Source organism: Drosophila santomea, chromosome X (assembly GCF_016746245.2).
Source record: "Drosophila santomea strain STO CAGO 1482 chromosome X, Prin_Dsan_1.1, whole genome shotgun sequence".
Lineage (NCBI taxonomy): Eukaryota > Metazoa > Arthropoda > Insecta > Diptera > Drosophilidae > Drosophila > Drosophila santomea.
Window position 1 is genome coordinate 19624886 of NC_053021.2, and position 22778 is coordinate 19647663.

The 22778-nt window shown below is 48.0% G+C and overlaps 7 protein-coding genes across 9 annotated transcripts; 4 read left to right on the plus strand and 3 right to left on the minus strand.

The window, feature by feature from the left end:
* Positions 1–371: 371 nt before the first annotated feature.
* On the minus strand, positions 372–15013 carry LOC120454979 (nuclear RNA export factor 1). Of its 2 annotated transcripts, none has more exons than XM_039640771.2 (10): positions 14387–15013; positions 14158–14318; positions 13999–14091; positions 4107–4628; positions 3930–4039; positions 2227–2263; positions 1786–2015; positions 1544–1715; positions 979–1475; positions 372–914 (listed from the first exon to the last, which is right to left on the minus strand). In XM_039640771.2, exons 1-10 carry the CDS (start codon positions 14487–14489, stop codon positions 815–817), a joined length of 2025 nt encoding a protein of 674 aa, XP_039496705.1. In that variant the 5' UTR covers positions 14490–15013; the 3' UTR covers positions 372–814. The 2 variants fall into 2 exon arrangements, with proteins under 2 accessions (XP_039496705.1, XP_039496704.1); XM_039640770.2 differs by having other exon boundaries at positions 13999–14094; positions 14387–15012.
* Positions 6733–7503, plus strand: LOC120454983. Its single transcript, XM_039640774.2, has 2 exons — positions 6733–6987; positions 7048–7503. Exons 1-2 carry the CDS (start codon positions 6919–6921, stop codon positions 7186–7188), a joined length of 210 nt encoding a protein of 69 aa, XP_039496708.1. The 5' UTR covers positions 6733–6918; the 3' UTR covers positions 7189–7503.
* LOC120454981 (putative mediator of RNA polymerase II transcription subunit 10) lies at positions 9933–10746 on the plus strand. Its single transcript, XM_039640773.2, has one exon. The coding sequence runs from the start codon at positions 10029–10031 to the stop codon at positions 10476–10478; it is 450 nt and encodes a 149-aa protein (XP_039496707.1). The 5' UTR covers positions 9933–10028; the 3' UTR covers positions 10479–10746.
* LOC120454980 (putative sodium-dependent multivitamin transporter) lies at positions 10883–12908 on the minus strand. Its single transcript, XM_039640772.2, has one exon. It carries the CDS (start codon positions 12717–12719, stop codon positions 10902–10904), a length of 1818 nt encoding a protein of 605 aa, XP_039496706.1. The 5' UTR covers positions 12720–12908; the 3' UTR covers positions 10883–10901.
* A 350-nt stretch (positions 15014–15363) lies between the features above and the next one.
* On the plus strand, positions 15364–16483 carry LOC120456971 (probable 6-phosphogluconolactonase). Its single transcript, XM_039644118.1, has 3 exons — positions 15364–15549; positions 15681–16156; positions 16312–16483. The coding sequence occupies exons 1-3, from the start codon at positions 15411–15413 to the stop codon at positions 16426–16428; spliced, it is 732 nt and encodes a 243-aa protein (XP_039500052.1). The 5' UTR covers positions 15364–15410; the 3' UTR covers positions 16429–16483.
* A 141-nt stretch (positions 16484–16624) lies between these two features.
* Positions 16625–20123, plus strand: LOC120455514 (zinc finger protein 420). 2 transcript variants are annotated; one of them, XM_039641786.2, is made up of 5 exons: positions 16625–16752; positions 16822–17934; positions 17993–18923; positions 18991–19586; positions 19649–20123. In XM_039641786.2, the coding sequence occupies exons 1-5, from the start codon at positions 16650–16652 to the stop codon at positions 19714–19716; spliced, it is 2811 nt and encodes a 936-aa protein (XP_039497720.1). In that variant the 5' UTR covers positions 16625–16649; the 3' UTR covers positions 19717–20123. The 2 variants fall into 2 exon arrangements, with proteins under 2 accessions (XP_039497720.1, XP_039497721.1); XM_039641787.2 differs by having other exon boundaries at positions 16662–17934.
* A 160-nt stretch (positions 20124–20283) lies between these two features.
* On the minus strand, positions 20284–22703 carry LOC120455515 (protein regulator of cytokinesis 1). Its single transcript, XM_039641788.2, has one exon. The coding sequence runs from the start codon at positions 22425–22427 to the stop codon at positions 20457–20459; it is 1971 nt and encodes a 656-aa protein (XP_039497722.1). The 5' UTR covers positions 22428–22703; the 3' UTR covers positions 20284–20456.
* Positions 22704–22778: the final 75 nt, after the last annotated feature.

A 22778-nucleotide genomic window follows, 5' to 3' on the forward strand; every position in this document is an offset into this window, starting at 1 on the left:
TCAGTTGAATTTATTTATTTTACATTTAAGCCTTAATGTATATAATTCCTATATACCGCGCACTTAAATTCAATCGAACTTACGGCTAAGCGTGAATTGTGAATCTTATCATTTTTGCTATTAAGGAGTAAGGTAATGTTGGTTTCCGAGTTGTTAGAAAATTTATACAGTGGTCATTGTTGTTACTCGTCCAAGATCTCTATTAGCAAAGTGTTTCTTTTATTCGATGGTTTTTGTGTACAAAAGTTACGGCTAGTCGAGGATCTGGGAAAGCGGGAGGTTATAGAATAATTGGCGCGACTACGACATGCACTACGACTAACGCCTTGGTTTGGCTATCGTCGTATATGTTTAAATAATAATTGGGTTTCTTTCGATTTGACAACATTGTTGTATTAAGACTTTTATGGTGTGCACGTGTTGTGTGTGTGTGTTTGGGTATGCTTAGAAATCTAAAACAACTCTAAATTCTAAAGGGCAACCGTTCGCAGACTCGTCCTGGCCTCAAAATGTAAACCATGTAAACGGGTCTGCGGGCGGAACTTAAAGCGAGTTAAAAATACCTATCAAAGGACTGTGACCGCTGTGGCACATTGTCAGCAGTGCTGGGATAACCATCGCTACTGCTCGCATGTGCGCACAACTCCGCAGCTTATTATAATATAGAGGGGAGTCTAGGAAAAAATTTAAAAGGTAATTACAATAAGAAAAGAAATAAACGACACATTCGAATCTGTGTATGTGGCACTTGGCTCTGTCCTTCGGAAACGGAAGCGGGAGCGGCAGCAACTCCTTGTGGTCAACCGTCAGGGATTTACTTGACAAAAGCCTCGGGCGGTATTTTGTTTTCCTTGAACAGTTGCTCAAACACAAAGGCGGCATGGTTGTAGTCCCAATTTGTTTCCTCCAGGCATCTGTTTAGTGGAGAGATGGGTTTACTTATGGATCGAGAGATATGGTTTAACACGTGGATCTTACTTGCGACTCCAGATCACATTCATTTGGCTTTGCGCGCTCATGGCTTGGATCATTTGCATTTTGGTGTTCTCATCCTGGGCGCCAGGTGCCACTGCTGTTGCTGATATGGCGGCACTGCCGCTGTTTACCGGTGCGGTGGCCGCCAGCGGATCTCCTGGTAGTATAGCCACCGGTCCAGTCGCCACGCCCACCGTATTCAGTCGACCCTGCAGACCCGCCGCTGTCCCGGCTTGCGGACTGGCCACCGCAGTGGAAGTGGTGGGCATAGCACCGGGAGCAGGCTGGTGCTGCGATCGCTTGAACTCTCGCACCTGCTCCTGGGAAGCGTTTGTGATGAAGATCGTCTCGTTGCGGATACAAAAGCCAGTATTCTGGGGCACCACCACGTAGGTGCGGGCGAAGTGGCGCAGGTCATACAATTGCATGGAGGCGGGATTGCTGGCCTCGCCGTTCAGCTCCTTGAACAAACCCGTCACGGTGAACACCATCATCGAAGTCTAGATGAACATGGATGAGATGAATTTAGCTTAAGCTCAATGGAGTTTTGAATCTTTTGAATGCTTACATTGTAGATGGTCAGATCGACGGTGAAGGTGCGACGCTCGTGCTGCGTCCTTGGCCATTCATCCAATGTGGAAACACAGGCCAGGCGTCCGTACCTCAAGTGCCGGGTGCGAATCTCTTCGCCGTTTACCAAGCGCCGCAGATTGCGATTGAACTTCCAGAAGCTGTTCAACCTGGTCGACGATTGGGGGAGGCGATTAATGGGTAATGAGTGTTTATTAATTAATCTAGTACAATGCTCACCTGCCCGCCTGACTGGCCGAAGGCATCGATATGGAGAGCATCGCGTTCTCATGGTAAGCATCTAGCAGGGATTGCCGATTGTCCGAGTCAAATATGCGGAAGTACTGGTCCAGGAACTGGCGCACCACCTCGGCGCCAGCGACGTCGCACAGATAGGAGGCCTTCGTTTCGAGAAGACGTCCCTGCTCGGATAGATCAAATGTGACCTGCGGCGCCAGGATCTCTCCATCCTATATGGGATTTAATTTGGTTATGGTCTTGCGATTACCTAGCTGTGTATGGGAATTGGTGAGCCGATTTATCGATAAGGAGATTCCAAACCTTAGATCCAAAGTACAACAACGTATACAAAGTATACAAACAATGGAACTTGTGTATGATTCATAGGGAATTCCCATCGTTTTGCTAACATAGGGGAATCTATGGGTGCTTTGAACTTACCAACTTTACCAGTTTGGGGAACTTGCGGCGTACTTCGCTGTAAATAGTGGATATTCGGCCGTATTTTTGTTGGCATTAGCAGGGTGGCGATGATAGATATGCGAGTTAAATAGCGAGAAATAATAATTAAATGGGGGTTTTTTTTTTTTTGTATTTGTGGGTGCTGTATGCGCTGCAGGAGTTGCGGATTAGCCAGTGACCAGGTTGTGACTCCTCCTCCTCCACCACACGCGGCATATGTCTTTGATCTGCATATTGTTTTACCGTTACTCGACCGACTCACACACACAAATTGGCGGAGCTTTGATCAGCTGAAGAGGCAGAGGCACTGGGTGCTTGGCCATTGTGGTGCCTTCAATGGATGGATGTGCAAAGTGCAGCGGAAAGGTGCGATTGAGCAGTGCATTGTGCCTGGGCATCTTTTTTTTATGGAGCATCTCTTTTTATTTACATTTTTTTGTATACATTTTTTCTTTCTTTTTTTAAATATTTTTTTGTTACATTCTTTTTTTTTGTTTTTTTTTGTAGTGGCCCCAAGCAAAAAGTGGCTTCTCAACCTGACTGCGCTGTGTGTGACTTCAGTATGTCTCGTCATGTTCAAACACGTCGCATCCGCAGGCGGCTCATGCGCCCAACAAAGCCGCACAAACTAATTGCAATCGGCTTGCAACACAACGCGGCGGCCGCTGGCGCCAGCAGGAAGTCGCAAGTCCGCACGTGAGTCTTGTCTTGTCAGTATTATTGTTGTTGTTGTGTGCTTGGTCCTAGGTCTTGGTCTTGGTTGTTCTTGTCTGCTCCTGCTGGACGCTGCGCACCCAATCTGCCTCCTCCTTCGCCTCCTCTTCTTGGCAACCACCGCAAAATCAACAAGCGGCGACACAGCAATGCAACACAACGGCGCGCACAGGGCACGCAGCTTTGAATGAATGTGGCAACAACGCTGCTGCGTGCGGTGGCGTGGAGTGGCTACATGCGTGCGCCCGTGTGTGTTGTAGCGGGGTGCGCGGTGGGTGGGTTGGTGGATCACTTGTTATCCGTAATAAAATTCTATATTTCATCATGTGATTACTATTGGTGTTTGGCCAACGTTGTTGCTACTGCTGTTGCTGTTGCTTCGCTGTGGGACTGCTGCATGTCCGCCTGCTCAAGTGGAAGTGCGCACGGTGCCGGTGTTTGTTTGGTATGTCAAAAGTACAGTTGCGTCCTTAGTTCAGCGTTGCCACATCGTCGAATGTTTAGTGCACTTGGCTTGGGCTCTACTGTACTTATTTTTTCTTGTCATTCTTTTTTTTGTTTCCTTTTTTTTTTGTTTGGTTAAAATTAACTCTTTTTTTTATTTTTATTTTTTTTTGCTCTGCCCAATTTCCATTCCGCTGCTTAGGATCTGTCCTGGCTTTAAGACAGCTGATAGGGAAAATGTTCCCAAAATGCTTTTGCCTACTCAGCTGCTTTTGACTTTGGCTGAAGGCCATACAAGCTGGCAATTGCCGGCAGGAGAGGAAGTTCCACCTGATCACACAATCCACAATTGTGCAGCGCATTCGCTTCAAAGAAAGGCAATGGAGACAACAGAACAATGGAAATATGGTAATCCTAATTCCTCTGTAACTCCCGACGCGGCAAATCCCACGTCGAATATGCATATATGCGGGGCAGCATCCTCTAGAAAGGTTAAAAGATCAACCAATCACACCATAGTATACCTGATAAAGTGCTGGGTATCCTTGTAGCGGGAACGGCAGGGATTGTTCTTTAAAACGAGTTCCAGGATCGATAGGTTGCGAAACACAACGAGATGGGCCAAAGATGGTATCTGGAAAAGGTCAGGTCAAGTTATTGAAAAAGGTAAATCTCTCTCACTTATAAAAATCAACACTAACCTTGTTATCACCCAAATAGAGAATCTTGAGGTTCGGTATGCGTTTCTCCACGCCCTTAAACGCCTCCATGCTGGACATGGAGTTGTCATTCAGGTTAATGGCCTCCAAGTCGGGTATATTGTCGCAGATAATGTCAATGGCGGCGCTCATCACGTTCTGCCGGAAGAGTGGGCAGAAAATCGTCTTGAGATCGGGATCGGTATGAAACCGGGATAGATCCAGCGCCTTGGTTTGCACATTGTAGCGCTTGGCCATGGTGACCTTCATCTTCTCCTTGAAGTTATCATCGATGGCCACCAGTGGTATGCCGCTGCGCACGCGTGGCATTAGCCGATAGCCATCTGGCAGATGGGCATGTCTGCCCAGATGTTGGATGCGTTCGGCCACCTCATAATCGTCCGTGAAGAAGATGACGCAGTTCCGCTCCGCCCGCCAATATTGCGGAATGAAGACATGTGGCGACATCGCCGCCAAAAGGGCACGCAACAGTGTTTCCTTTTCGTATATCTGGGCGTTTTGTAACTGCAAAAAACAAGCAAAAACAAAAAATCAGAATAAGAAAAACCATTAGGCGTCTTCTGTCAATTATATAAACTCATATGGCGCACAGATAGCAGAGCAGAGCAGCGACCGGAATTATCTCATCGGCCAACTCATGAACTGTTTTGCCAGTGCCAGTGCTCCATATTTCGTGTTGGTTCAGCGATAGATCACCCAATGGGGTGGGTGTGTAAAAGGCAGAGATATCACAAAAAAGTCTAAAAATAAGAAACAGCACGTACACGTCTCTGTAGGAACATGCCGTAATATTGAACTTTCTCCAGTTATCTCACTGGAGATCTTTGCAACTTGAGTAATATCCCGCCTAAAGCTCTTTCTACTAACTTTGTGCATACTATAAATTTGTATATTATTACTCTACCTATGGATAATTTTGTAGATATCATCATTTATTCCTTGCTTAAACACATAACTTCTTTACTATGGTAGTTGACTTTGTTTATTTGTCAAATTGAAAACAATTACAATGAGTTAAGCGATTTGCATGCCATTCATTTGCATTAACCAATACGTGGAACTCGTCACCTAATTACAACTTTTTTGTGTGTGTGCAGCAGTCTAATCATTGAAACCTTCAGTGATTTAATAACGAGCACTTATCCGGATATGGTGAGTGTGAGTGGAACGGAGTAACCACTTCCTCTGACACCAATGCGAAGGTCAGAGATCGGGGGAGCGATACGCAATATCGGTCACTTGGCTATTATTATTGGTCGATGGCTATCTAATCGGACTGAGTGCATCCAGGCACATATACACATATGAGCCAATGATGGCTATGTGTGTACTGTGTGCACAGAGAATCACTGGAATCCATCAGTGGAAGGTAATTCAATTTATAGGATCACTTCGAGTACAGTCGACAAAGATGGGGGGCCAGGCCATATGCGTATAATGATCGTGTGAATGATCGCCATGCTCATAGCTCCCAGCTCCCACTCCATCCCGATGCCCCAACTAATACACTCGACCCTATTTATATCAACGGTATCACCATATCAAGCAGATAAGTCCGGGAACAGTCACAGCAACAGCACATCTACTAGCCCACTCATTCATTGCGCATTAATGCGATAAATTTATTTATTACGGGCATTAGCTGTATATTATTTGTATATTTTAGCTCTCCTCCTGCGTTCCATTGGGCTCCTCGATATGGTTAACCCTAGTTTTCCATTGACTGAAACATGCAAACATAAACCCCCTCGTGATATCGCATTTGAAAATGACAAATTGTAGTGTTTTATTAATTTACAACCGTTGTCTTTACGAAATTTCCCACAAAAATTGGTGTGTCATAGGCGCTTTAAATAAAGTTTGGTGTTTACTGCAAAGCTATTGCTGCTTTTCGGTCTAACGTCGCTAATTAGTTGAAAGCCCCATATTGGGGGCCGCAATTTAATCGATAAATGGCCCATTTGGTTTATTTTATTTACTACGCTGATTTGCCAATGTGTAGTACTAAGATCATAGATCATTAAAGTTGTCTGTACATTTGATGCATACTGTAAAGTACACCATCCCTCTTATGGAAGGACTTTTACTTAAGGTTTAACTTTGAGTCTATGAATAGTGCCTCAAAATAGGACAGACAACTTGGGCAGCCTTGAGTTCAAATGCCGCACCTGCTCGATAGGCAAATAGAACCGTTAAGGCGACAAGGTCAGAGGTTCCCATTTGGAAATAAAGATAATGACTGTATTTTGGAGGGAATCAGATCAGATCGGATGGGGACATTCTCGGGAACTTCGAGTTTCGCCAGGGGCGTTGTGGTGGATGGGTGGGTGTTTGAATGGGTGTATGGAATGTGAATGGTTTGTTTGTACAGCTCACAGGCATACATGGGTGCTATACATATGCTTATTGTATTCAACACAATACAGTATACACCGAAAGCGAGTACTGTCTGTCTGTCTGGCTGTCTGTCTGTCTGGCTGAGACATATTTCTAGAATTGATATGGAGCTATATAGCTAAATGACAAGCCAACTCCGGCGTCGCAGTCGCAGTCACAGCTGGCGGCGCAGCTTGGATTGGGTTGGGCCTTCGGTACGTTCGTTTGGCTAACAAGTGAACAGCACACCGAACACCGTACACCGGCATTCGCATTCGCTGACAGACGTGCGCCGATGAAGCAGCAGCAACAAGTAACTGCTCCCTGGACAGCGATATAAACAGCAAAAGGCATCCCCAACGGCATTCATAGCATACAACAAATACGTACTATATATATACACGCTTGAAACCAAAGAATGGGAGGCTGTTGCTCAAAGGATTTGGATGACAAACGCTCCTGGAGTCCCGAGGAGACCAAGAATGGCGTACGACACGCAAATATTCCACATAATATCCGTATCAAATGACTAACATTTCGCTTGCAGAGCACCACATCGACCATCATTGCCCAGCCGCTGGATGAGGTGGGCTCCACCGGTGTATTCACATTAACACGCACCACCACCAGCACCACGCGGCAGGAGAAGACGGTGACCACCACCAACGAGGAGCGGGAGCAGGATTAGCTGCCAACGGATTATGATGAAAGCCAAAAACCTTCTTTTTTTTTTTTTACACCTTTTTGTTGAAACGAATTCAATGCCAATGTGTGCGTGAGTGTGTGCGTGAGTCTGCTGTGAGTGTGTGAATACTAATAAAATAAAATAAAATAAAAAGAAATGTACATACGAACAATGTGAATATGAATATGAATATGCATCAAGTTAAGCTGTTAACGAGTAATAATTAATTGTTATGCGCCTGAAATTCGATTTCGTAATAAATTGTTGAATCGCTAAATACTGCACTTTGCTTTGAATTATCGGCAAAAAGAAAAATCAGAAAACAGAAAAAATGGGTTCTCATCTAAATCAAAGTGGCTTCGATTCAGGAACTCATCAATCAATTTTTTTTTGCATTCAATGGGATTCTTTCATGATCAACAACCTGTAAGCTGTGCATCTATAACTTTAAAACTATCACTAGATAGCATTCATTATTTTCCTGTTTATTAATTTGATCGATTGTGAGTGATTTTACATACAAAATAATAACATCTCTAGCAACTTCTTCAATTTCACATGCATTTGCTAGTTTTTTTTAATTGGTGAACAATTTACATGATTTCTACACAGGTGCGAGTGCGAGTTCGAGACTCACCGCTGCTCCATGAACTTTTAATGAATTACTATCAATACTTGATTAATCGAACATGCATTTGTATCAAGCTATATGTTGACAATAGACAATCGCAATCATAGTGAGAAATAGCAGTGATCGAAATTCTCAGTAGAAAGCAGATTCACCCACCCGATATCTACTGTACAAGTGTGGGATAACAGACGGGAAAGGGGGGATGGGCGGATAGGAGCAGGGTGGAGCAGGTTGGAATCGGCGGAATCTGCCAGTTCAGCTGGCGAGCGATAAGGGGAACGATCCAACGCATTATTGGTCGATGACATCAGGGGAGATGCACACAAAAGAGCACCAAGCGAATGCTTTCAAGTGCTTTCAAGTGGACTGGGTGTTATTGGGTGGAGGCTTCTGGCTTTGGTATTACCCCCCATAGCTCGTTGTGGAGCTATCCTATCCAGTGAGTCAGTTCTGTTTGGACACAAGAACACAACACGGTTATCAACGGTATTCACATTCGGCCAAAATGACTAACTACTAACAAAGCGGGCACGTGTTTGCAGTCTAATAGAAAATAACAACGATCAGTCAGTCAGTGGAATGTTTTGGCCATTCCATTCGCACGTATGTACATTCATTTTATATGTACTATATATAGTAGCATAGGTGACATACATACACATGCCAGATGTGAATCCATTGGCAAAATGCAAATAAGACTGTCAATTACGATTTTCCATTTAGAATTTACATTTATCAATAATACTTTGCCAGTTCGTTCGTTACATGCCACTTGACAATCTCGACTTGTTTTCAGTCTCCACCATTGTCACTCTAGAACGTCGTTACGTGTACTTGTCAAATCGTTATAATTCAACGCATAATAGAGCGATATATTTAAAAATAATAATAATAAGTACCTTTATTGACATTGAATCAGCGTGCAGTGCAAGCGAAACTATGCTAAGGAATTTGTTTATGAAAGAGCTTTTCCCAACGCCTGAAGGCAGGCAAAGTAATTGAAAAAAAGCCAATTGCCGATAATAATGTAGAACTGTAGACAAGGTAAAGACTCACTTTCCATTGTCTAAAGCATTTCACTTCGAGCTGTATGCTTCGAAGATAAAGCAAAAGGTATATGAGCAAATAAATCACTTGTTGCTAAAACTGATAAATAGTCACAATCATCAATATTTCGCACAGTCAAACGGAGTTCTTGGGCTAAAAATGCCCGACTGATTGGTTCCTTGAAAAAAAAAGAAAAGAAAACATTGCGAACGATTAACCCATATCTAGAGCTGAATCATTGAAAACTCTAGACCATTACAACTCGTTCAATTGGTTATGAAAAAGAGCAGATAAGATTAGGCCAAACAAACATGCAGAAAATGGAAGACGGCGAGCGGGCAAAAACTGCGCAGATAAATTGAATTGGAGGCGGACAGTAAATAAAAAATAACGTAGTCCACGAAAAACAAAATAAAAAACGACAAAATACGAAATACGGAATACAAAAGGCACAGACAATTAAAGAACATATGTACCAGACCCCGAACGAGAGGGGTCGATGTATAGTGTGCTATATGGTATATGCTATGTGCTGCATATGCAGATAAAATAATTTAACCGACCCTACACACTGACTTTTCAATCAAAAAGCAGCCCCCCAAACGACAGTGCTGCGCTTCGTTTTTAGCGGAAAAATCAAATGGAAATTGAAACAGTATGGCTTAATAATAATATTCCTTTAAACCCAATAAATATGGATAGCTTATGAAAATATAGATTTCTGAAAAGCTACACTTTTGCAAACTCAAAACGGCAGCTACTTTATGAATGAATATAGAAGAGAGCTTTCAAAATTGTATGCATTTGGTTTTTGCAAACTGTTTAACTAGAGTTTTTTTTGTGGAATAATTTACAATATATATTAAGAGTTTAAAAAGTTTTAGAAGCCAAAGAATATAATTCCGGGCGTACTTGTAGTTCATGGACTTCAGCAACCAAAAAGTAGCCAAATGTTGGAAGAAAGCGAACGTCTTGGCCCGCCAGCACTGCCACACGGGGCGTTCGCGTTCGTCGAGTGAGCGATAGGGAGGCGAGCCAATGAGCGAGCGGGCTGGAAGGCAGATAGAAATTGGAGCGCACCCCGAGAGTCCAGGCCACGATCGATCGACATGCGAGACGGGCAGCAGCAGTGCCACAGCAAAGCTACTCGCAGTCGGACGCAAGCATGAAACCCATGGGGGGCAACAGCACAACGGTCATCTTCCTGGTGATCCTCGGCCTGGTTAGCCTGGTGAGCCTGGCCAGCTCACTGCCCATGACTCCCGAACAGGAGCTGAAGGATGTGCAGGAGCCGTTGGGTCAGCAGCAACAGCAGCAGCAACAGCAGCAGCAACAACAGCGCATGGTGAAGAGCGAAGCGGAGTCAGAGTTCGTTGGAAGAATTGCGCCACGCAATGAGCACAATCCGGAGGAGGAACAGGAATACGATGCCGTCACATTGGTGGAGGAGTTGGAGGCCGCCGGAGTGAAGCTAGCCGATCGACGGGATCTGCGCAAGCTCACCTATACGGAGCTGGCCCGCCTACTGGCCCTGTGGCATCTGTCCCAGAATCGCAATGTGTACAATGCCAAAGGTCCGGAGGAGCAGCCCAATCAGGCCATCGATGCGCGTTAATTTAATTGCTTAATGAGTAAGCTCTCAGTTTATTTAAAGCCAAAGTTCACTTAATATATATTGTGTGTGACAAGTGTAGAAGGCTAGTACGCTCTTGGGCTAACGAAGTGGGATGACCCATGCAGATATACTATGGCAACTACATATATGATATTCTCTAACCCGACTTGCGTTAGAACATTGTAACTTCAAAAACCACTTCTTCAAATGATAGTGTGTGCCCCATTTGGAGTCGTATAAGATTGCAAATAAACTAAACCGTAGTGTATAGCAAAGTAGTTATCTCTTGGAGTGATGGGTCGTATAACCAACATTTGATACACTGATGCTGACTCAGCTGAATGCCAGCACCAAAATAAGGTAGACACAGCAAGGGTATAGAGTAACTATGATCAAAAAATAAACTATAAAAGTAATGCTCAGCTACGCCACTGCCTTGTGTTTCTCCCACTCGATCTCGTCCAGCCGAGGAGGCGCCGTAGCAGTCTCTGTCGTGATGCCGCCAATCTCCGAACTGGTGCCGGTGACCACCAAGAGCGGCATCTGTCGCCGTTGCAAGCGTTTGGCTATTGGCGGCACAAAGAGATCGTGCTTGATTAGCGTGCAGTCCGCATCCTGGTAGATGCGTCGATTGTTATCCCATTTCAGCAGGGCAAACAGCCAGGACAGCAGCCAACCGCCAAAGAAGGTAATCAGGAAGCCTAGGGCAGCGTACCACATGTAGCTGATCCTGTACAGGTAAAAGTAATGCTGCTCTTCCTCGGCCAACGCTGTTGCAGCCTTGAGAAAAATGTCGCTGGCAAAACTCCTGTCCACCGGACAACCAGCCGTGGACATATCCAAGCTAACCAGTGGTGGCTTTGGCTGCCCGAATCCGATCCAAAAGCAGAACGCCAGCGATATGAGCAGCCCTCCAATGGCACCCTTCTCATTCGCCTTCGTCACGTACATGCCCAGCGTGAAGAGGCCCAGCAGAGGGCCTCCAATGATGCCGAAGATTGACAGTGCCGCCTGCAGTAGTCCACCAATCGAGCCCGCCATGAATGCCATCCCAATGCAGAGGGCTCCGAAGAACAGCGACAACAGCTTGGAGTACCACAAGGTCTGGCGATCGCTGAGCGTGCGTTTGGCGCAGCAGCTGACCAAGGGCTTGAGGTAATCCTCCAGGGTGACGGCCGCCAGTGAGCTGATTATCGAGCTAATCGTGGAGAGGCTGGCGCAAAAGATTCCCGAAACGAAGAGACCAGCCAAGCCGGTGTACTCGCCCATTGTGTCCACGACGAAGAGCGGCATCACCTGATCGCGGGAGTTCACACGTCCCTCCAGCAGAGGATCGCAGTCGCGGTAGTACCAGTAGATGCACAGACCGGAGAAGCAGGTGCTCAGGCTAAGCAGGCAAAGAATGGGCAGGCACCACCACAGGGCCGCTCGAGCAGCACTTAAACTCCTCACCGCCATCAGGCGCTGGACCTGCGTTTGATTAACTCCATAGATGGCCAGGTAGGTGGCACTGCCGCCCAAAATCTGGGTGAACCATGTGTGTCGTTCCGTGGGATCCACACTAAAGTTGGTCAGATTGATGCGTCCGTTCTCCTGCGCCACGCGCCATATCACCTCCAAGCTGCCCGCCTTCACCCAGGCACAGATAATCACGCTAAAGACAGCGGCAAACATGAGGAGCGACTGATAGATGTCGGTGATGAGTACGGCCTTCATTCCGCCAAGCGTCGCATAGAAGGTGCACACGACTCCCACAATTACGATGGAGAAGACCTGGTTCAGTCCAGTTACAGCTTCCAGGGCCAGAGCCGGTGCATAGACCACAATGCCCATGTACAGGACCATCTGGAGTGTGAAGCTCAGCGATGCGGCCAATCGGGTGGCATAGCCAAACCTCAGTTCCAGATACTCGTACACACTGGCCGTTTTGAGGCGATAGAAGACTGGAATGATGAGGTAGGCGGCCACCGGCGTGGACAGCACATACGACAGGTTGATCAGGACGAACATGGTGCCGTACTGATAGTTCTCCATGGACACGCCCAATATGGTGACGGCCGACATGAAGCTGGCCATCAGGCTAAAGGCCACGGGGGTCACGTTCATGGAGCGATCCGCCAGAAGGTATTCGGTGGTGGTGCTCTGCTTGCCGCCCACGAAACGGTAGTAGATGCCAATGGCCACGGAGATGACCAGCACTACGGCCAGGATCGCGTAGTCCCAGGCGCCCAAGGTAGCCATTGCAGATGACGGGTTCAATGGGGGCACGTGTTAAGCTGGTTTCCCCGACGGAAAACCTAATCGCACATTTAATCACTCCTAACTGATAAGTTGCCCCTAATCGGGCCTCTTGAGATTCAGCGATATATATTCTATGGGACGTCGGACGTTAAAACACGTCTTCACCGTCTGCCGGCCGTCGATGAAATAAAGGCCCAAACGGAATGAAACCGCAAGCTTTTGTTGGTGAGCCAGCATTGGGGCATTTTACTATGGCATTTACGACCCCGTCGAGAGATAGCGACCTGTTGTGTTGCACCACGTGCGGCTGGATAGGCTGGCGAAGCAGGCGAAGGATAACACAACCGCAGGCACCAAAAGCCCTTTAAATGGGAAACCATTTAGGTGAGGGTCAGGTCATCCCAACTGCCAAACCACCAAAGGCTCGGCAGCGCAGTGCACTGGCTCATGCGGACGAACACTTGTGGCTGGCACTGTGGCCAACTGAGTTTAGCCATCCATAAATATTTATTTGCCCGCTCGTCGGCTTGCAATTGTAATTGTTGTACCCCGATTGTCGTTAGCTGTGTAGAGCAACTACCTCCCCCGGCCCAACTTTTGCTTGTTTGCTTTACGATTTTTACGAGTGAAATTAATTAATAAACACAAAGAGCACAGGCGGGAAGTCAGCAGTGGAGCAGTGGAGCAATGGAGCAATGGAGCACTGGAGCAGTGTACAAATAAACAAATAAGCCTCAACATTTCGTGTTTACAAGAAAGTTGCAACTTATGCGATTCTTGCCGGATGCTTTGCTCTCTCAAAGCGACCTTTTTATCAATAGCAAAATAAGCAACAGACAAATCACATGATTTTTCATGGAGACCAAAAATAGTTCTTTGGCTGCCGTCGTAAATCTGGTATCTATATGGACCAGTCTAAAGTTTGTAGTTCTCTTTAGTGGCGGGAAATTAGTGAAGCACTGGATCTGCGTACACATTTTATGTTTATGTGGTTTGTTACCATAGACGATGGTTAGTAAGTCTGGGGTTTTTATGTGACTTCAGTAATTGAAATACATAAAACTACCTTGAACATATACTTTGCAGTCGATTGATTTGTAAATGGCGGGCATAATAAATCTGGAATGTATATGGATCATGGATCTTAAGTGATTTCTAATGGTAGCTGGAGGACTAAAAACGACCTTTAACTTGGTAACAAAACTAGTATCAAATCACATGATATTGGTCTAGACCATTGCTGCTCTGATATCTATATGACATAGTTGTCCAAACTCACCGTGACTTGGTACCAGCCAAAGCTGTTGGGCATCAGTTTGCCGAACTTGCCGCGCGGAATGGGCGATCCCCGACGTCGGGAGGTGGGTCTATCCTGCTGAAATTACATATGACATTAGGCATTTGCATTTGGATAAATGTGATAAAAAGTGGTGGGCACCTTGACGGTCGTGGTCATGTCGCTCATGTCATCATCCTCGTCCCATCGACGCAAATCTTCGGGTCTCAGTTTGATGTCTTTTTTGTTATGTGGAAATTGGGAGGGCTTGAAGCTGACGCGTCGCTTGTTGCGATCCTTGCGTCGCTGGCGATCCTCCACTTCTAAAGGAATATAAAATTATGGGTTACTGGAGAAGTTATTTCATTTTGTTGCACATTCATGTACTGACCATCAAAATCCTCGAGAGCGGCGTAACGTCCGCCGCCATTGCCCACGTTGTTATTGTACCGCTGGCCACCGCCGCCGCCTCCGCCTCCGCCGCGCTTGGGCATCCTTATAATTTTTGCTCCAAAATTAATGCAACAACAAGAAATGCGAACTACAGCACGTTTTTCACTGCGTGCGTGTGTGTGCTGTTGTTGTTGTTGTTATTGCGAAAACTGTGTTGCGGACAAAAAACTGTAAGCGATGTATTTTTGCGCATAAAATGCTTCACGCACAAACTGCCGCCAACTTCTGGAATAATTTCCTCGACTTTGTGCACCTATTTGCAAACACTTTGAACTATTTTGCTGCTGTTTTTTGGCAAATTTCAACTGCCAAAGTACAACGCAATTTTGTGAAATTTAATTTACTTATATAGTGACGAGCGATCTTCTTTCGATAGCTACTGGCCGATGGTTTGTACAAACTGGATGGATGATAGCTGGATTTTCAGGGTCTGTGGTTCGCGGAAAATGGTTTACTTGCGTCGAAAACGGGAACGCAAAGAAAATAAACAGGTAATATGCAGCAGGCGAAGGATTCTTGCTTGGTGTTGTTTTCGTTTCCTCAATTTCGGAAAGGTCTATCGATGATGGCGAACCAACTATCGCAATGGTCGTGATCAGTGATGACAATCTAGCGCACAGCATTGCGATGACCTAAGGGAGTTTTGGCTATTTTTGGTTTTAAAGATATTCTCATATTTTATTAACGTTATTTTATTCGATGGCCTGTTTTTTGGATTTTAAAATCATTAATTCATTCTTACTTTAAGTATTCTATTATTGTAGCAATCAATTGCGCACATTAAATTTACTTTTGTTTTGTTTGCCTAGATAGTGAATGTTTGTGGATAATATATCTTTTACTTTATTTTTTTTCCAAACGGTTCAGTGTACTTCATTAATTGGTAATCGATAGTTAAGAGAGGGACTGATGATTACTGGAAAATCGAAGTCGAGTCGGGTTTTATTATCAGATCAAGCAATATGTCGGAGCGAAAGAGTACGCTAAAGGTAATCCCGTCCGCTTCGGAGGAGCAATTGGTTCAGGCCCTGGGCGATCTGCTGACGCGCTGCTCCCAGGAGGCGTTGGCGAGACAGGATAAGTTCAGCGTGGGACTTTCGGGTGAGGATCACGCATAGGTCATGCAGGTCAAGTGGGTTGGCTTGTGATAAGCCCAACTTGAAGGGTGACCTTGCCAGGTGCGATCTGCATAGTTGCGCTCACCAATGTCAAGTGTCTTGTTTCGTTTACAGGTGGTTCCCTTATCCAGTTGCTAACAAAAGCTCTGAAATCTTGCAACTTGAAAACCGCCAACTGGGTGTTCTTCTTCTGCGACGAGCGGTATGTTCCCCTGGATGATAGCGATTCCACCTACGGTGCCTACAGGGCCGAGTGGCTGACCCAATTGCCCTCCATCCAGGAATCCCAGTTCGTCCGCGCCGATACCAGCATACCGTTGGACGCATGCGCCGCAGATTACGAGGCGAAGGTTAAGAGCCAAGTAGATCGGTTCGATCTATTGCTGCTGGGCATGGGACCTGATGGTCACACCTGCTCCCTCTTCCCCGAGCAGCCAACCACACTGCAGGAGACCCAGCGTCTGGTTATCCCCATCCGGAACTCGCCCAAGCCGCCGCCCGAGCGGATCACCTTCACCCTGCCGCTTATCAATAACGCCCGGAATGTCGCCTTCGTGGTTACGGGCGGCGGAAAAGCCAGTGTCGTCAAGGTGAGGTTTTTAGCTTAATATGAATATGATAAAAAAATATGAGAAAGAAATCAGACATTTTGCCCGCACTTCAGAAACTTAAATTTTAGGTTTTTATGTTGGGCTTCATCATTATAAAGATTTTATTTTAGTATTACTTTATATCCCTTTTTCAGAGTGTGTTTGTCGATCTGGACAAGAAGTTTCCCGCTGCGTGGGTGAATCCGACAAATGGACAGTTGACGTTGATGGTAGACGCAGGAGCTGGAAAAGAAATTGAAACCTTAAAATGACATTCCCTAGAGTACTATTATATATTGTAAATAATAATATTTTTGATAAACTTTATGAGTGTTTTTAATTTATTGAGCTACGATGGTTGGAGACAATAAACATTATCTCTCTTACTATCTGTATAATTTACTATACTTTCTGAGCGTCTGAAATATTTGTATTTTTTTTTTTCGAAAATTCTCAGGAAATCCAAATTTGGCTTGAAAGTGCTATCGGTAACATGAAACTTATCGATATTTGCGTAGTGTGCCCGCAGTCAGTAACACAACAAATGACGCTTCCAGTAGGACCGCACTCGATTCCACAACAAACGCTTCGTATTGGTAAAATAAATGGAAAATTAAGGAAATGCAGCAGCAGTTGTGCTAATTGTTGATGCCCACATGCAATAGCAAGGATTGAAGGAAGCGCAACAGCCATGGCAACGCCACAGCCGCACTTGCATCCGCAGCTGGAGCCGGGTTCGTGCCAGGAGACGGAAACTGAGCCGGCGGGCAGCAAGTTGGTGTCCCAGTTGGAGCCCCTGACCACAATAGACACCGTGGACGCGGAGCGTGTCTGCCGCGTTTGCCTAAAGGACGGATCGCTGGAGGGGGAGCTGCACTTCATCTTCAACGAAGCACCCGTCGAGCAGGGCGCCAACCTGGCCCGTATTCTGGACGAGTGCACCCTGCACCAGTGCGAGCGGTACGACGGGATGCCCTCACATATGTGCGGATCCTGCGTGGAAGCGGCCCGCAATGCCTACCGCTTTAAGCGGCACGCGGAGCGCTCCTACTGCTCACTGGTGGCCATGCTGGGCCGTTCGCCCCAGCTTAAGGCACGAGGAGCCGAGGCGGCCAGTCAGACGGATCAGGTGGCCTTGCTGCCATGCGAAATGTGCCACGACCAGTTCCTCAACAGCCTGGAGCTCCGGCTGCACCGCAACCAGGTTCACAGAACGACCAAGGAGGGCACGGCAACTGGAACAGATGGGCTTCCATCCGAAGAATTTAAGTGCAAGTTTTGTCCGCAGCATTTCCCGCATCTCCGACAGCTGCGCAGCCATTTGGCGCGCAGCCACGAGCAAACCGCACGACTTCAGTGCGCCCATTGTCAGCGCACTTTTAGCCGCCGGGATCATTTGCTGCGCCACATACGCAATCAGCACCGGGATGTGGAGGAGGATCTTCTACGTACCTGGACGCCGGCGGACGAGAACACCATGAACAGCGATGGCGGTGATGAGCTGGTTTCTGCCGAGGTGCTGTTAAACGAGGAGGAAGACGATGATGAAGGCGTCGCAGAAACCTTCCAGTGCAATACGAATCCCATTTCCAGCAACGACGAGGATGACGAAGATGCCAATGGGGTCAATCAAACGCTGTGGCTGCACATCAAGCCGGAGCCCTGCCTGGAGGCGGAAGAAGTCGACCTGGCCATGCAGCTGAAGCTCGAGAAGAAGCGTCGGCGGCGGGAAAAGGCGGAAGCTCAAGCTGAAACTTCCATCGATCGGACTGTGAAAAGTATGTGTCCTATGCTTAGATAAAGAGAAAAATATAGTACTTATTTATCATTCTTTAGACGAACCCATTGCCATCGGCGACTCTCAGTTCAGCATTAAAGAAGAGAGTCACCTTGTGGGCAGCGAGGACGAGGCGTTAATGGGAGTGGAAGACTTCATGAAGCTCCATGTCAGCGGAGAGCTGCCTCTCAGCGATGAAGAGCGGTTTGATGATTTTGCAGACGATAACAGTGACCTTGATGATGATGACGACGACGACGAGGATGGTGGGGAAGATGATGACGGCGAATTTCGGTTTAAACAGGAGCCGCTGGACGGCGAGAAGCCGCTGAAGAAGTCGAAGTCAGGCAGGCGCCGGCGACGCAACAAGGGCGAACCCAATCCCGAGAATCGCTGCGAGGTGTGCCAGCGCACCTTCTCGCGCCACTGCCACCTGCTGCGCCACAAGTTGTCGCATCTGGAGAAGAAGCCCCACAACTGCCCGCACTGCCCCAAGGCGTTTGCGCGCAGCGACCACCTGAAGGCGCATGTGCAAAGCCTGCACAGCAACAAGGAGCACAAGTGTTCGCTCTGTGAGGCTGCCTTCTCGCGTCTGGACGCCTTGGAGCGTCATAAGGTCAGCAAGCACAACGGTGAGGGCCTGGAGCCGGGCAGCGAGCTGAAGCTGCAGCTGGCGGAGCACACTTGTGAATACTGCTCGAAGCGCTTTTCGAGTAAGACCTACCTGCGTAAGCACACGCTGCTGCACACCGACTTCCTCTACGCCTGCAAGACCTGCGATGAGACATTCCGCGAGCGAGCGCAGCTTAGGGAGCACGAAAAGACCCACACCGGACAGCGTAACTTCCTCTGCTGCATTTGCGGCGACAGCTTTGCCCGCAACGACTACCTCCGCGTGCACATGCGGCGCCACAACGGTGAAAAGCCTTACAAGTGCCGCTTCTGTGTAAAAGCCTTTCCCCGCGCCACTGATCTCAAGGTCCATGAGCGGTAAGTGTTGAACATACTTCACTGCTTCTTCAGTTTGGTTTCCTAACCGATTTTCCTCAACTTGTAGTTACCACACGGGCACCAAGCCGAATCTGTGCAATACCTGCGGCAAGAGCTTCCACCGCGCGTACAATCTAACGATTCACATGCGCACGCACACCGGCGAGCGGCCGTACAAGTGCGACCAGTGTCCCAAGAGCTTCACGCAAAGCAACGACCTAAAGGCGCACATCCGGCGGCATACGGGCGAGCGGTACAAATGTCCGCACTGCGATGCCTACTTCCTGCAGCTGTACAATATGCGTAATCACTGTTTGAGCGCCCACAACAAGCACATCGAGACGAAGACGGGACGTCTGCAGCGGACGGGTCTGCTGGAAGATGGTGGTCAATCGCATCTGACCACCGTCGTTATGCCGCCGGCACGGTATCCAAATGAACTGGATCCCCAGCTAGCGGCGACTGCAGCTGCCGGGGCTGAGAGCTCATCGTCGACCACCGTCATTCACTCGCCGGGTACATACAACGCCACATCTGCTGGACTGTCCACGGGAGCAGCGGCCGCAGCTCCAGCTAATACGCTCGATGGAGCAAGCTTCGCACCCGCGGCAGTGAATACGTCTGCACCGTTTGGTGCCTTCAACTTTCCACCGGTCGTAATGGGTAAGCAAGAAATATCCCCATCCTTGTCTTAACTAACTCTATCTCTGTCGGTTTCGCTTTAGCGCATCTCATGTACAACCACGGAGGAAGCAGCCAGCATAGCCAGAGCGGAAGCGAGACGGGCAAATAGCTATCGATGCTGAAGTGCGTGATCCTGTTCCACCTGGGCACACGGCTCCACCTCATCCCGGATATCAAACTATTCCAGTGTAGTCTTAAGCTTCCCTCTGTACATAACCGACGGAATTGGGAGGAGTTGTTGCTCCGCACCGGGATTTGGCCAACTGAAGGGTTCATCACAGGCGCAGGCACGACCCATGCCGGCCATTTTAATGTGTTAATATGTATTTAATAGTCGAATAAGAACTGCTCTACATCTTAATGCGCAGTGTAGGCGGTTGGAAACTTTTTATAAACCTTACATCAGTGCGCATGTATATTAAAGTAAAAATAATAACTCCCATCCCCCTAATAAGTAACAAATTTAGTTGATGATCAAATAAAAATCGTGAAAGCATAGTAAAACATCGAAATCTATACCTATAGCGATTTCTTCTTCACAATGTTCATAATATACTTGGTGGAAAACTGAACTGTTAAATGAAAATAGCAAACATAATTAACAAATTTACAACCTTTAGTCCTGAATTTAGACCACAACTGTTTGTCTCCCTTACAAAAGTGAAATACACTCGAATCTTGTGGTCAAGCGAAAAACACACACATAATTTTTATTATGAAAACGTAAAACAGAAAATAAAAAATGAAATACATCAAGAAACGCCAACTGTTATGAAATAGTAAAGTAGGTACGTGTTAAGCTAGTTAATCTCCAGTGTAACTAGAACTGTCTGCGCGGCTGCACGATCATCAGGCGTTCCGTGGCACCGGCAGATTGGCACGACGAGCTCGGGGCAAGGCCAATTGGTGACGCTGGCGCGGCAGCATCGAAGAGCGACTGGACGGCTGGAATTCGTCATAGCTGACTCCCTGCTCGCCATTCTCGTCTGTTGTGTAGTCGGTGTCTGGTGGGGCGTTCTGGTCGCTCGACTTGGTGCGCGCCTTTTTGCTCGAGCGCGTTCCAATGCTGCGCCTGCCCAATCCGCCGCTGCGTCGCAGTGTGTTGTCCAGAACGCGCACGCGCTTTAGCGGCGACTTGGTGCTCTTCAGCTGGTTTTGCTGCTGGCTGGCGGCTAGCAGGTGCTTGGCTGGCGATGCCTTCATGGAGTTCAGGGTGTTCATCAAGCTGCGCTTGGCGTTCGGTGTTTTGGGGCCTGTCGCCAGGCTGGATGGATTCATGCGCTTGTGCAGATTGCCCGTGCTCTTGGTGATGTTTAGGGGACGGAGTTGCTGCTGCGAGGGTGTCATGCGCAGCGACATGGTGGAGCTGGAGAAGGTCGACATGTTGCGCAGTGTTCGTGGCGTGCGAAGGGCCGTCGAACCCGCTGCTGGTGGTGGCATTATCTTGCTGGCCGACGCCGGTGCCTTCTTGCGCGCCGAGCTCTGTTGCTTGGTCTGGCGATGACGCTCCCAGTCGGCGGCCATCAGATCCAGGATTTTCTCCCCGTGCACCAGGAAGGGTGTGTTCTCCTGTGCCTCGTATGCCTGCACCAGCTCCGTGATCTGCTGCTCAATCTTGGGCAGCTTGGAGGTGATGGCCTTGCGCTCCTTCTCCTCCTTAAGCAACTGGCCGCCGCGATTGTTGAAACGATTTGGCTCGCTCGCCTTGGCTTCCAGTGCCTCCATGCGCGACCAGAGTTCGGCTCGGCTTTCGTACAGATCGAAGATCTCCTTGTTCTTGTTGTAGAAGGTCTTTAGGTCGTCCAGCTCCAGTTCGTGCAGCTCCAGCAGATCTTCGTTGTACCAGTCGTTGTAGTAGTTCGAGAAGCGCTTGCGCTCCTGCTGGCTCTTAAGTGTGAGATCCCACATCTCCTTGATCTCGATCCGCAGCTGCTCGATGAAGGTCTTCAAATTCTGACGTCGCAGTGCCTGGCAGCGCTGGAGTTCCTCTCGCAAGACATCGTAGGTGCGTTGTGTGTATGACGTGGACTCGCGCACGCGACGCATGGCATACTCGTCCGTCTCCTGGAGTCTGTCCCACAGAACATGGATCTTTTCGCGCATGTCATCGATGCGCTCCCTCAGCTCCTTCACCTGGTCGGCGAAGTTCTTTTGCATGTGACGCAGGCGCTCGAAGGTCTCTGGCGTTAGGCAGTGATCCACCTGGTTGAGCAGACGCTCCTCTGTGTCCGTTTGGGGAAGGCACTCCAGCAGCTTCATGTCGTACTTGATGCTCTGGCGCAGCTGGTCCATCTCCTTGAGGCGCAGCACCCGCTGATCGCGTAGCTGAGCTAGGCGATCCCGGAACGCGTCCATCTCCTCGGGCAGCGGCAGTGGATCGGCCAACAGTGGCTTAGGCAGTTCGCCCAGCTCCTCACACAGTTGCTCCTGCTGGAGCAAAAGCTCACAGATCTCCGCACGCCGTCTGGCCAGCTCCTCGCGCAGATGCTCGATGCTCTTGTCCAGCTTCAGCTCCCAGACGACCAGCGGCATGTCGTCCGGCCGCTCGCCCATGTCCACCGGCTCGTGGAGCAGACGCGTCAGGTCTGTTGCCTCCGCCCTCAAGGCGGCTATATCATTGAGGATCGCCTGCTGTTTTTCGCGCGACTCGTTGAGCAGATCCGTGAAGAAGCTGTGCACATGGTCTTTCAGCCGGAGAAGGAACTCGCCGCAGGTCTTGGCCTCGAACAAGTGCGACCACATCGTGTGCAGCTGGTCCACGTGCTCGCCCGTCATCTCCAGGATCCGGGCCTTCACCGCGATGGCACTCGGATTGTTCATGTTCACCGTTTTCGTTGCGCAATTAATTGTTTCTTCTATTTTTTTCCTTTGCGAAAATGCTCACTTGTTTGCTTTCGTTGTGTTCACTTGGGGAAAATAACAATGACTACTTAATCAGTCTGAGTTAACTTGATTTGTAGTAGATGCCCGCCGCTGGACGGGATTGGCTCGGGAATGTTACGGATTGTGGTTTATTTAGAGTGCATCGTTGCACGAAATTTTGCAGCTGAATGAATCGATGACGCTAGACTGAAATTTCGGTAAATTCAAATTTAAATGGCGGCCAAAAATGTTGCCACCGCATTGCGGAGCAGCGTTGCCACGTTGCGGTGCCTTCTGGCAAATCCAGGG

What these genes read in the sequence shown, in the direction of transcription:
- LOC120454983 (XM_039640774.2), top strand. Translation starts at nt 6,919, where the DNA reads ATGGGAGGCTGTTGCTCAAAGGATTTGGATGACAAACGCTCCTGGAGT. An exon ending in CCGAGGAGACCAAGAATGGC is followed by an intron (nt 6,988 to 7,047) that starts GTACGACACGCA and finishes TTTCGCTTGCAG; the next exon opens with AGCACCACATCGACCATCAT.
- LOC120454981 (XM_039640773.2), top strand. Translation starts at nt 10,029, where the DNA reads ATGAAACCCATGGGGGGCAACAGCACAACGGTCATCTTCCTGGTGATC.
- LOC120454980 (XM_039640772.2), bottom strand. Translation starts at nt 12,719, where the DNA reads ATGGCTACCTTGGGCGCCTGGGACTACGCGATCCTGGCCGTAGTGCTG.
- LOC120454979 (XM_039640770.2), bottom strand. Translation starts at nt 14,489, where the DNA reads ATGCCCAAGCGCGGCGGAGGCGGAGGCGGCGGCGGTGGCCAGCGGTAC. An exon ending in TCCCCAAACTGGTAAAGTTG is followed by an intron (nt 2,016 to 2,226) that starts GTAAGTTCAAAG and finishes AATCCCATATAG; the next exon opens with GATGGAGAGATCCTGGCGCC. An exon ending in AATGTGATCTGGAGTCGCAA is followed by an intron (nt 915 to 978) that starts GTAAGATCCACG and finishes TCCACTAAACAG; the next exon opens with ATGCCTGGAGGAAACAAATT.
- LOC120456971 (XM_039644118.1), top strand. Translation starts at nt 15,411, where the DNA reads ATGTCGGAGCGAAAGAGTACGCTAAAGGTAATCCCGTCCGCTTCGGAG. An exon ending in GTTCAGCGTGGGACTTTCGG is followed by an intron (nt 15,550 to 15,680) that starts GTGAGGATCACG and finishes TTTCGTTTACAG; the next exon opens with GTGGTTCCCTTATCCAGTTG. An exon ending in GAAAAGCCAGTGTCGTCAAG is followed by an intron (nt 16,157 to 16,311) that starts GTGAGGTTTTTA and finishes TCCCTTTTTCAG; the next exon opens with AGTGTGTTTGTCGATCTGGA.
- LOC120455514 (XM_039641786.2), top strand. Translation starts at nt 16,650, where the DNA reads ATGAAACTTATCGATATTTGCGTAGTGTGCCCGCAGTCAGTAACACAA. An exon ending in GATCTCAAGGTCCATGAGCG is followed by an intron (nt 18,924 to 18,990) that starts GTAAGTGTTGAA and finishes CTCAACTTGTAG; the next exon opens with TTACCACACGGGCACCAAGC. An exon ending in CTTTCCACCGGTCGTAATGG is followed by an intron (nt 19,587 to 19,648) that starts GTAAGCAAGAAA and finishes GTTTCGCTTTAG; the next exon opens with CGCATCTCATGTACAACCAC.
- LOC120455515 (XM_039641788.2), bottom strand. Translation starts at nt 22,427, where the DNA reads ATGAACAATCCGAGTGCCATCGCGGTGAAGGCCCGGATCCTGGAGATG.